Source organism: Camelus bactrianus, chromosome X (genome assembly GCF_048773025.1).
Source record: "Camelus bactrianus isolate YW-2024 breed Bactrian camel chromosome X, ASM4877302v1, whole genome shotgun sequence".
In the NCBI taxonomy this organism is placed as follows: Eukaryota; Metazoa; Chordata; class Mammalia; order Artiodactyla; family Camelidae; genus Camelus; species Camelus bactrianus.
In genome coordinates this window covers 38,804,795-38,817,368 of record NC_133575.1, presented here as the reverse complement: position 1 = coordinate 38,817,368, position 12,574 = coordinate 38,804,795, and the positions used below count along the sequence as shown (strand labels likewise).

Below are 12,574 nucleotides of genomic sequence, written 5' to 3'. Positions count from 1 at the left end.
TGTCCTGTCCAAAATGCCCCTAGTGCTTGAATGGATAAACACTGCCCTAGATTACAATGAATCCACCTAAGTACTTGCCTCCAAGGCCTAAGCAGCCAGTTGAGTAACCTCTGGACTTTATCTAAATGCAAGATCTCATATTTCTCATTTGTCTACAATTTTGTATCTGATAATCACTCTGCTGCTTCCAGAGAGCTCCACCATTTACTCCAGATGGTATGTGCCAGCAGAAGAGCCCCCACAGTTTCTGAAATTGGATCATGGATTCCAAATAAAGTTGGCTCTCAACGTTCTACAGAAGGGTCAGGGTCTGATAAACTGGAAAGGCCGCTCAAGGAAGAGGTGATCTAAACCGTATGCAACACCATGGTAGAGGATTGGACTAGCATACTCACATTGGTGAGATCTTCAAAAGCTGATCTCTTTTTGAGTGGTCCCAGAGGTGAAGATGGAGATCTCTTTGTTTGGCAATTCTCCCCTCTCTAAAAAAGTAAAAGAGGTAAATGAGTAGATCCAATTGTGAACAGTCTTTTAAGGGACTTCGGGTCATCTCTGGGGCTTGGGGAAATGCCAGAATCTCCAAGGAACTGGGGATGCATCTAATAAACCCCAAAAAACCACAACACAGGGAAATGTCGGCACTCACTGCTGCTTAGAGCACTCTTGAAGGAGGTCATCATTGATGACAGGGACAAGGCTGTGAGGAGACAAGATGACCTTCAGTGTAACTCTCAGAATGAGCAAAATAGCTTAGTGAAGGTAATTTTCTCTCCTATTCCTCTCATGTTTCTGGCTATCCTAGCCAAGATGAACCATCACCACCGCCACAACCCTGCAAATCCCAGTAATTCCTTTAATATGGATGCTCCCAGGTAGTTCAATAATTTAACAACATTTAAGTATTTCTTATGTTAAATAGTTGATTTAAGATGTTCCCAATAAGGACAATAACACTCCTGTCTAGATACCGGTCCAGGACCAGCTCTTTACTAGCTGGTGACCTTGAACAAGTCACTTAATTTCTGAGCTTCAATTTTCTCATCAGTAAAATTGGAATGATAACCTACCTTATTTGAGGATTCAATAAGAGAATGCATTTTTAAAGTTTTTTTAAAAAAACTTATTTACTTGGGGGAGGTAATTAGGTTTGTTTGTTTGTTTATTTTTAGAGGAGGTACTGATGATTAAACCCAGGACCTCGTGCACACTAAGCATGTGCTCTACCACTTGAGCTATACCCTCCCCCCACACAAGAACACACAGGTTTTTTTTAATTTACATATGCGTACTGTTCATTGTTTCTAAGAACAGTTTAGAGCTTTAGCTTTTTAAACTTACGTAGTTATCAATGGAATAAAGCCAATCACAAAATAATAATCAACAGAATGCAGTAATTCAATCATAAAGGACAGTCAAATGTGCTTATACATGAGAATGCATGTTTTTTAAAAAGTCTATATAAACTGCAAGTGGACAAAAATAGTATTTTTAAAGTACACAGTCCAATATGATTTTAAACCCCATAGGAAAAATTCGAGTTTTTTTGAGGGGGGAAATTTTATATTTTAGGAAAAGAGTTTGGTAATCCATATTAATCCCTAACTGTTAGTGTATACTATTTTGGAGCAAAGGAAGCTCTCTTTCTAGGTAGTGTTTAACTGTACATCCCACTCCCAAAGGAGCAAGACTGTCTCTATGGGGTTAGAGGTCAAGGTACACCACACTGTAGGGATCTTCTATTCCCTAACAGTTTTTATTTGGTGAAACTTTCCCAAGCATCAGATTTCCCTTATGAAATGAGAAGCCTGCCCTACCTATGTCCTAGAGTTGTTATAATGTGAAGCAGAACATGGGGATCAGACCATTTATTTGCCCTGTTCTCTATTTATACCATGGGCAGTTGGTACATGGCACAGTAAGTGATTAGAAATTTACAGAATTGGATTCCTATTGTAATAGACCAATCTAGCCCACTGGAGCAATCCTATAAGAGCTGAAAAGAATGATTTCTGTTTTCTAAATGAGTAAGCTAAGAAATAAGTAAACTTCTTAGTCTTTTATCTAGTTCATGATAAATAATCCTAGTGGAAATAATTAGCAAGTAAATAAATTATTATTTTCTTACAAATTAGCCAGTTTCTTACAAATTAACTGTTGGTCTCTTATCCAATGCCTACTTAATATTACTGGCAGAAATAATCAGCCCCAAATAAAATTAATGGGTGAAAGTGAACTCAGTAAAATTTTTATTTGCAAAATGTGCCCTGAGGGAGTTGGATTGGGAAAAATAACTGCCACAAAAGAAAACTTACAGTGGTAGAACTCTAATCAGAAGATTTGATATGGACAAAATCTGACCAATGTACTAAATCTTTCTTGCAAAATTTACACAGGAAAAAAAACATTTGGCCCCTCCCAGAAAAAAATCATTCTAGTAAGACAAAAATGAAAATAATTAGAAAATGTTTATCTGTGCTGAGAGAAAACCAATCAAGGAAATGAAATTGGCCTAATGCTGTTTGCTCCAGGAAATACCTCCTTAATGACAGTTCATCAGTGTTAGTAAAATTCTGATTAAAATATGAATGATGATGAACATAGAACATCATCGCAGGGTCAGAATGACAATGTCAAACTATCCACAAGGTCAAAACAGCAGAGTCAAAATGGACCTATTCTTCAAATTTAATAGCTGTAAAAAGCATTATAATACATTTGTTGACCTAATCTTCATACTCTCTCCAGGATGTACCAAGCAGCCTCCTGGCAAAGTACTTTGAGCACCTCAGAGAAAGTAAGAGTACAGACATGATCACTAATGAGAACTGAGTACTGTTTGCTTTTGAAGGTTGTGGAGGATGGCCTTCATCTTAGCCATGCATTGATGGGAAAGAAGACATCACACTTTCTCCCCAAGTTCTAATTTGCTGGTCATTTCCAACTACAAGGTCTGCCACCCTTTCCCACCTTCTCAGATTAAACCACACATATTCCAAACGATGAAGGGATAAGGATAGTGACTGAGCCAATACAGGAAAAGGCTACTTGGGACACCATTGGAATAGACAGCTGGATCTAACCTTTTGAGATGTGCCATGATCACTGGGCACAATTTTGCTGGACTGAGATTTCTTAGCCTCAGGTTTGGAGCATTGGGGTGGTACTGGCAGTGGCATCTCTTACAGATTCAGCAGTATCTATCCAAGGCAGGGCTGCAATCAGAAAAGGATTCTTTAAAACATCATTCACCAGAAACATCACAGAATTCTCTGAAAATTCTTGAGAAACCCCAGACTCTCTACAGCATTTTCTATATACAAGAAACCCTTCCCACTCAGGTACAACAGCCCTTCCAACCCCACTCATATTCAGTCTCCAAGTTCAACTTAATTTTTTAATGGAGGTACAGGGGATTGAACCCAGGAACTCGTGCATGCTAAGTGTGCACTCTACCACTGAGCTATTACCCTCCCCCCATCAAGTTCAACTGCATTTGACAAAGAACAGGCTTCTATAAGAGAGACCCTAAAGGCAATGCAGCAAATTTACCACTATGTACCAGATACTTTGGGCAATGGAGATACAAACACAAATAAATCATATATCTTATCCTAGAAGTATTCACAGGCACAGCTCTAATAGCAACATAAAAATGTGACAAATGATTTAATAATGGTAGATACAAAGTACTTTAGTAACATAATGGAAAGTCAGTAATCTTGTGGGAGACAAGGAATGGAGGAAGACTTCACAGAGGAGGTTATATTTGATCTGGACTCAAGTGACAAAGATGTTCCCATGTAGACAAGGGAGCTTTCTGGGCAAAGAAAGCCTGAGCCCAGGCAGAGGCTTGAATAGGCAGAGCACAGCAGGTTTGGGAACATCCAAGTTGTCTGGAATGTGGAGTATAAAGAATGTGTCAGGGTTGAGTTAGAAAGAGGCTGGAAAGTTAGGTTGGAGTCACACTGGTAAAACTGCAGAAGACCCTGCAGTTTGAGGGGAAAGATTTAAGAAAGGAGAAAGGCTAACTTCGGTTTTGCTTTGGGTGGAGAATATTAAATATTTTGTTGGTGAGGAAAAGTCAGCACAAATATATGCCTTCACATTGATTACATGTTAGTCCTCCCAACTAAACTGTGAGGGTAAGCAGGGCAAATATAATTTTTCCATTTTATAGTCCCAAGTGAGTTAAGTGACTTACTACACAGGACAAACTTTTTTTAATGGAGATACTGGGCAATGAACCCAGGACCTCCTGCATGCTAAGCATGCGCTTTACCACTGAGCTATACCTTTCCCCCAAGGGACAAGCTATTAAGCAGCATAGATCACCCAGCTCTTCCCAGGGCTCTTTTCTAAAATACCATCAAGTCTCTGATTGTACTCAAAAAGATTCCAAAACAGTCCACAGTCCAAAGTGAAAGGCCATAGTGTGGTAGTATGAGGTATTAGAATAAGCACAGGCTTTTTTTTTTTTTTCCAAGAAGAAATTGCAGGGGAGGGTATTGCTCAGTGGTAGAGTGCATGCCTAGCATGCATGGGTTCAATCCCCAGTATCTTCATTAATAAATAAATAAACAAACAAACAAACCTAGTTATCTAGCCCCTCCAAGAAAAAAAAAAGAACCAATTGGGTTTCTAAATCAGCCACCTTAGCATCTCTGAGCCTTCAGTTTCCTCATTGGTGAGAGAGCTACACCACCTCTCACTTGCGGAGATATTGTGTGGCTCAGTTTGTGTGTGCAAAGCTTAACACATGGTAGGCACTCAGAATAAATGATATGTCTAATTCTCCTTCTCTTCCTCCCAATCCAAACCTGTTTTCCATCTCATCCCTCAAAACTCAGCCAAGCAGCAATAAAGCTAAATTAGGTGAACCCACCCTCAACCGCACTGTATGAAAACCACTATTACTATTCACACCTCATACAATTTTTTATGGATGGCCACAGACTTGTGTTCTGAAATCTTTATCTTTCAAGCAGAAAGAAAAAAAATCAAACTGGAGTCAACAGGTCAGAAAACTTTCAGTTGATGATGTCACAGGTTGACTTACCCTCCAAGAAAATTAGGTTTTTCAGATGATGGTCATATAGCACCTTCATTATTCTGAACAGTAATCACTTGCTTTGAGGGACACAGACACTGACTTAAGTAATTTCCCTGTCACTAGGGGAGGGGAGGGGATTGACACCACCAAAAACATGCTTCCATAAAAGAACACTCTTGCTCTACCACCTACAGAACCCTTAGCCTTACTTGGACAAGAAAATTAGAATCCTTTGCACTTTCCAGACTTTCCATCTCCCCTACATACACACTGATAAGTGTTGGAGACTCCACTGGGCATCCCAGGGCTGGTGCTGAAACTCACACAGGAGCAAGTTGGCTTGTTCAGAAGCCCAACTGCTCAGAGTCCGAAACTGCAGATCAAGACAGTCTCAGGAAACAGTAGCAAATTTTTATATATGAAGGTAGGTTACAGATAGCAAGACACTGGAGAGAGAAAGCAGCATGGTGTCAATGAAAGTAGCACTGGGCTGGGAAGGATGCCTAGGGTCTAGTTCTGAGCCTGCCCCTAGCTGGTTGTGTGACACTGGACAGGTCCCTTTTCCCTCTCCAGGCCTCATTCCCCCACCTAATAAAAAGAGACAGTGGGTCCAGCACCTCCTTGACAGATATTTAAACCGTGGTCAATGGACCAGCAACATTAGCATCACCTGGGAGCTTGTTAGCAATTTAAAACCTCAGGCCCCAAGCTAGGCCCTACCAAACCAGAAAGTGCAAGTTAACGATATCCCCAGGTGCTATGTGTGCACTTTAAAGTTTAAAAAGCACGGTTCTAGGGTCCCTTCAACTTTTGACATCCTAGGATTCTAAGGGGACCATAGCAGAGAATAGTAGGAAAGCCAGAGTTGAAGGGGTTGGAGGTGGTGATGGAAGCAAGCCAGTGAGAGAAAACAGATAACAAGGGAGAAAAGACACGTTTTCATCCCCCATTCACATTCTTCAACCTGTAGTTCAAAAGACACCTCTCCAGGAGCACTCTGGCTTAAATCCATCTTGTGAATGAAACTGATTCTGTACGGTTTCACTTGTGAAAAGACGTCATGTAAATATACTGATTCAGTCATGTGTACTGCTCGCTCCATCTAAAAGCCTGGACCCAGTCTCGTTGGCTTTGCCATCTCACCTTCAAGTACACCCTCCCTGCCCAACCTCGTACAGGGCTCTCTCTGCAGACTGCTTTCTGACAGGAGAAAACAAAGTTTTTGTGGCAGGGATGCCGTTCATCCCGGCAAAAGAAGGTAGCGAGTAGCAAGGGTATGGAGTGAGGTTTAAGGACTGACATGTGAGCGGCAGAGCCGGACATTCGAGCGGGCAGTTTAAAGTTCAAAAGCGCCTACCTCATATCGAGACTGAGGGCAGAACAAGACAGACCACGGACGCACTTCTAGCCCAGGAGAAGCCCGGGAAATGAACAGAGCTCCGTGTTGCTGAAACTCTCGCGTCCTTCTCAACTTACCGGGTGATCTCTCAGATCCTCCCAGTAGCCAATTTTGAAAATTACATCCCCGGGAGGAAGAGCAGTGATGATTGGCCAGCAAGGGCCAATCAGCGTGCAGTTGAGACTTGCACCGGCCTAGCGGGGAGGGGCGGGGCTGGGTATTCTTTTAAACTAAACTCTTGCTAATAGACTTCACGACGGGGCGTGGCTTCGAGTACCATTGGTTGGACCAGGCTAGGCTGACAAGCAGGAGTACTGGGTCTCTTTAAGACGCGTTTTCATTTAAATAATCCTGCTGGAGAATGGGGTAGAGCGGCTGTATTATGTAGGTTCAGACTAATTAAAACATTAATATTAATAAGCTTTTGTAGAGTCAAACGTTAACTCCTGCTGGCTTCACAAATCGCCTTGTGAGGGAAGCAGAGCAGAAATTATTCCCCCCTATTTTATGGATAAGCACCGAAGCGCAGAGAGCTAATAGTAGCTATCATTAAATTGACTGTTAGCTCCGTACTAATTGCTATAATTTTTTTTATTGTTTTAAACCCTGTCCAAAAAGATAGGCACTTTTCTTATTGTCATTTTACGGATAACAAAATTATAGTTTGCTAACTGCCCAATGTCACAAGGCTGCCTTGTGGCAAAGCGAGTACCTAAAAATTCTCATTCAGTTCATTCCTACATTAATTCATTCATTCAACAAATATTTATTATTGAGCACCTGCTTTGTTCCAGGAACTAGAAAAAACATATATATGAGTAACTGACAAAAGACTTGAAGAGTTTATAGCCCTGCCTTGTACTCTGAGGAGGCAAAGAGAAAACGGCGATGCCAGGAATAAAATCTAGAAATTCCTGCATATGTAGCAGATACTCTACCACTAAACTACATCCTTACCTTTATTATTAGTCCATTCGCCTTTTAGTATCTCATAGCTTCTACAATAAAGGTAAAACAATCACATGATCCCAGACTCTCTTCTCTTTTTAATCTCCCTAGGTTATGGTATCCAGATCCATGACTTTAAACATCATCTAAATTAAACTGACCCTGAACCCCAGACTCAAAAATTCAACTGACTACTCCACATCTCCACTTGGATGTCTAATAGGCACCTCAAACTCGACATATTCACAACCCTCACCTAACCTGATCCTTCCTCTAGTGTCCCCCATTTCAGAAATTGGTACCACATTAAGCCTGTTAAGCAAGCCAGAAACCTGTGTATCACCCTTGATTCAAACTCTTTTCCAATACCTTACCCTCCCATATCCAACCCTTCAGCAAGTCCTATTGATTTTACCTCAAAAATATATTTTATATCCATCCACTTCTCTCCATCTCCACTACCTATATAGTCTCTCATTTGGACCACTGTCAGAAGCCTCCAAACTGTTGTCCCCCTTTCCAATCTGACTCTTCTCTAATGCAAATACAATACAACAGTAAGATCAATATTTTTTGTAATTATAGTATTGTTGATTCACAATGTTATGTCAGTTTCTGATGTACAGCATAATGATTCAGTTATACACTTATATATATTCTTTTTCATTATATGTTATTACAAGATATTGAATATATTCCCTGTGCTATATAGTAGGACATTGTTGTTTATCTAAGATCAATCTTTTAAAATATATATATATTTATCATGTCCCTCTCGTGCTTTAGTGGTTTCCCACAGAACTTAAAATAAAATCCAAACTCCTTACTATGGCCTACAAGCCCCACTTATCTCATCAACTTTGTCTCATACCACTCTTTTTCTCATTCACTCCATTCCAGCCATAACAGTCTTCTTTCAAAACTTGGAATATACCAAAACCCCTTTCCTTGGGATCTTTGCACATGATGTTCCCACTATCAGAAACATTCTTTCTCTCTTCTTTAAATTACTTGTAACTTTTTTCCCTCAAGCTTCAAGGCTCAGCTTAAATGTTCCCTCTTCATATTAACTAGAGTAGGATCCTTCTCCCATTCCCTTATACTTTATCTCAGTCCCTTACATTTCGTTTAGAGTAATTATTGTTATTTGTAATTTTTTAACCTACCTCCTCACTCAAGAATGCAGGATCCATAACTGCAAGGACCACACCTATTGTGCTCCATCTCCAGTAATTAGCATTAAGAATAGTTCACATTTATCAATTGCTTACTATGTGTTTGACACTATTCTGACACAACAATACAATGAGTTGTTAATGTCCCTATTTTCAAAAGAGAAACTTGAAGTACAGAGAAGTTTAGTAACTTGCCCAAGATCACACAGCTAGTAAGCTGATTGCAGGGACCAAACATAAGCATTACCCCATATCTGCCTCCTCAACAGATGACTGAAAAAATCTGTAAACCAAGTAAATGAGTATCTTTTAAGGGTCATCACTGTAGACAAGTGTCACACTGGGATGCACCATAAAGAAAGTATAATACTAACACAATTGACTAAAGAGAAAAAGGTCCATCCACCAAAACAATGGCAACACAAAGATCACAAAACAAGCAATTTCATTTTCCCTATTTCGTCCCAGTTTTTCACATCAACAAAAAAGGTATTGAGTAAAAATTATAATTTTTCCAAAAATTTTAAAACTTGCTTTCCTCTCAACTTTCATACTTCCAGTTGATTTAGCCTTTCCTTTAGGTTTCACTCAGTGAGAACATTAAGAAGAGACCATCCTTTGGTCTACCATTTTCGAATATTTCCCTCCGCCCAAGCATACAACACTTTCCTAAACTCCCCTTTCTCCTTCCCGCTACATCCCTGTATTAAAACCTGACAGAGGAGATCTGCTATTATCTCTCTTACTTTTACATGATAATATTTTTCACATAATTGTGAAAATGAAACCATGGAAATACTAGACAAAGTATTTTAAAATATTTTTATAATCTTGCAGAAAGAAAAACCTTTCTAAACAGGATTTTTAAAAAATCTAGAAATAGCAAAAGGTTCAATAAATTTTAGGAGCTAAAATTTTTAAATTTTTGTTCAGCAAAACAAGTAAACAAAAACAAAAACAGGGTTAATAAAACCTAACAACAAATTGGCCAAAAACATTGTCAGCACAAAGAGAACTACACAATCAACAAGAAAAAGGTGAACTACCCATCAAAAAAATTGGCAAGGAAATGAACAATTAGAGAATAAATATAAATGGTCAACAAACATAAAAATATGCTCAATTTCACTAAAAACAAATGTATATTAAAACAATAATGCATCGTTTTTGTTCAGGACATTGGCAAAGGTTTAATAGATTAATAATAATTTCTGTTGGTAAAGGGGTGGGTAAACAAGCACTTTTATTCAAAGTCAGCAGGAGTAAAAACTGCCATAAACTCTGGGATAAGTATTTGAAAATATCTATTGAATTTTAAATGTTTGAACCCTTTTACCCGGAGATTCTACTTCTAGTAATCTTTCCTACAAAAATATTTATTCCAGGAAATAAGGCTGAAATTTTCCCAAATTTGAGAGAGACATGAACTTACAGATTCAAGAAGCTAAGTTAACCCCCCAACAGGGTAAACCTAAGGAAATTCAAAGACACATCAGAATCGAACTTCTAAAAACTAAAGACAAAGAAAAAACCTTGAAATAAGCAAGAGAGAAATGACACCTTTCTTTCTTTTTATTGAAATATAGTCAGTTATACTGTGTCAATTTCTGGTGTACAGCATAATGGACACCTTTCTAATAGGGCAAAATTTTGTTGAATGACAATAGATTTCTTATCAGAAACCATGGAAGCCAGAGATAGGTTACATTATTTTCCAAGTACTGAAAGAATAGAGCTGTCAACTCAGAATTCTACATTCAAGGAAAATATCTTTCAGGAGTGAAGGGGAAATCAAGTCATTCTCAGATGCCTCCCTTAAAATAATAGGAAGTTTACAATGAAGGAAAAAATAGTAAGGGGAGGAATCTGGTAATATCAGGGAGAAAGACCAATGGAAAGAGCAAAAATATAGGTAGATACAATAGACTTATGCTGATGTTCAATTATGCCTGCCAGTTACAGCAAAATGTACAACAGTGTCTGATGTGGTTCTCAAGGCATATAGAGGAAATGTTTAAAACAATAATATAGATGGAGGAGAGTAAAGGGAAGAAAAGTTTCTACACCCCCCTCAAACTGGTAAAATGTCAACTCCAGTTGTGTATATATAATGTAATGCCTAGAACATGCAATAAAAAAGCTATATAAAGAGATACACTCAAAAACACCATAGATACATCAAAATGGAATTTAAAAGAATATTCAAGTAACTGACTGGAAGACAGGGGGAAAAAAACATATCCCTCTGAGAAACAGAGGGAATAATCAGAAAACAAATAAAAATAAAATGGTGGACTTAAGCCTTAACAGATCAATAATCACATTAAATATGAAATGCTAAACAATAGTGTTTAAGTAGAGGAATTAAAAGACAGATTGGCAGAGTGGATTAAAAAAACATATCCAACAATATTCTGTCAACAAGAAACCCATTTCAAATATATAATGTAAGCATATCAAAAATAAAAAAGTAGAAAAGATATATCACACATACATTAATGTTTAAAAAAACAGGATTACCTATATTCATATCAGATAAACTAAAATTTAGAGCAAAGTAAATTCCTAGGGACAGAGAGAATTATTACATAATGATAAAAGGCTCAATCTACCAAGGAAACACAGCACTCCAAATGTATAAGCACCAACCAACAGAGCTGCAAAATACATGAAACAAAATCTGATAGCACTGAAAGGGGAAATAGACAAATCTACATTTAGAGTTGGAGACTTTAACACCTCATCTCAATAATTGATAGAACAACTAGATAAAAAAATTGACAAGGATATATAAGAACTCAACAACTCCATCAACAAAGAGAATCTAATCAACATTTATAGAGCACACCATCCAATATCAGTAATATATACATTTATTTCAAGATCTCATGGAACATTTATTAAAACAGACCACACCCTCAATAATAAAACAAACCTCAGCAAATATTTAAAAATTGAAATAATAACTGACGGTGTTCTCTGACAACAATGGAATCAATAACAAAAATAACAGGAAAAGCCCTCAAACTCTTGGAAACTAAAAAACACACCTCACAGATCAAAGAGGAAGTCTTAAGGCAAATAGAAAATACATTGAACTGAATGAGGATCAACATTTGTGGGACACAGCTAAAGCAGTGCTGAAAGGGACATTTATAACACTAACTGCTTACATTAGAAAAGAGGAAGAGTTTAAAAGTCAATAATCTAAGCTCCACCTCAAGGTTAGAAAAAGAAGAGCAAAATAAATTCAAAGCAAGTAAAAGGTAGGAAATGAAGACAAGAGCAGAAATTGATGAAATTGAAAACAGAAAAATCCAGTAGTAAAAATCAATGAAACAAAAAACTGGTTCTTTGAAAAGATCAATAAAATTTATAAAACTCTAGCAAGACTGACAAGGGAAAAAGACACAGGTTAGAAACATCAGAAATGAAATAAAAGCTCTCACTATAGGCCTTACTGACATCAAAGGGGTAATAAGGGAATACTGTGAGCTCTACATATACAGATTTTATAATTTAATTGAAATGGACAAATTCTTTGGAAATCAAAAACTACCATAATACACCCAATATGAAATACATCATTTGAATAGCTCCATACTTTTAAAGAAGTTGAATTTGTAATTTTAAAAATCCCCCCAAACGAAGTCTCCAGGCCCAGATTATTTCACTGGAGAATTAAACCAAACATTTAAAGAATAATTAACACCAATTCTCCCACCATCTCTTCCAGAAAATAAATGAGTAGGGAACACTTCCCAGCTCATAAGAGAATACTTTTACCCGTAATACCAAATCCATACAAAGACAGTACAAAAAAAGAAAGCTACAGACTGATATCCCACATTAGAATATATGCGAAGTCTTTAGTGAGATATTAGCAAGAATTTAGCAATATATAAAAAGTGTTAAATACCACGACCAAGTGGGATCTATTCCAGGGATGTAAGACTGGTTCAAAAATCAATCCATGGGAAAACAGTACGGAGGTTTCTCAAA

General features: G+C 37.8%; 1 protein-coding gene across 2 annotated transcripts in view; it reads right to left on the bottom strand.

The window, feature by feature from the left end:
- CCNB3 (cyclin B3) overlaps positions 1–6,541 on the bottom strand; it is a 39,343-nt gene extending 32,802 nt beyond the window's left edge. For both annotated transcript variants that reach the window (XM_045523464.2, XM_045523466.2), the window contains exons 1-3: positions 6,408–6,541; positions 3,081–3,212; positions 396–482 (exon numbers count right to left, since the gene is read on the bottom strand). In XM_045523464.2, coding sequence (XP_045379420.2) covers positions 396–482; positions 3,081–3,176 — 183 coding nt within the window. In that variant the 5' untranslated portion in view covers positions 3,177–3,212; positions 6,408–6,541. The remainder of the gene's footprint in view (positions 1–395; positions 483–3,080; positions 3,213–6,407) is intronic.
- Positions 6,542–12,574: the final 6,033 nt, after the last annotated feature.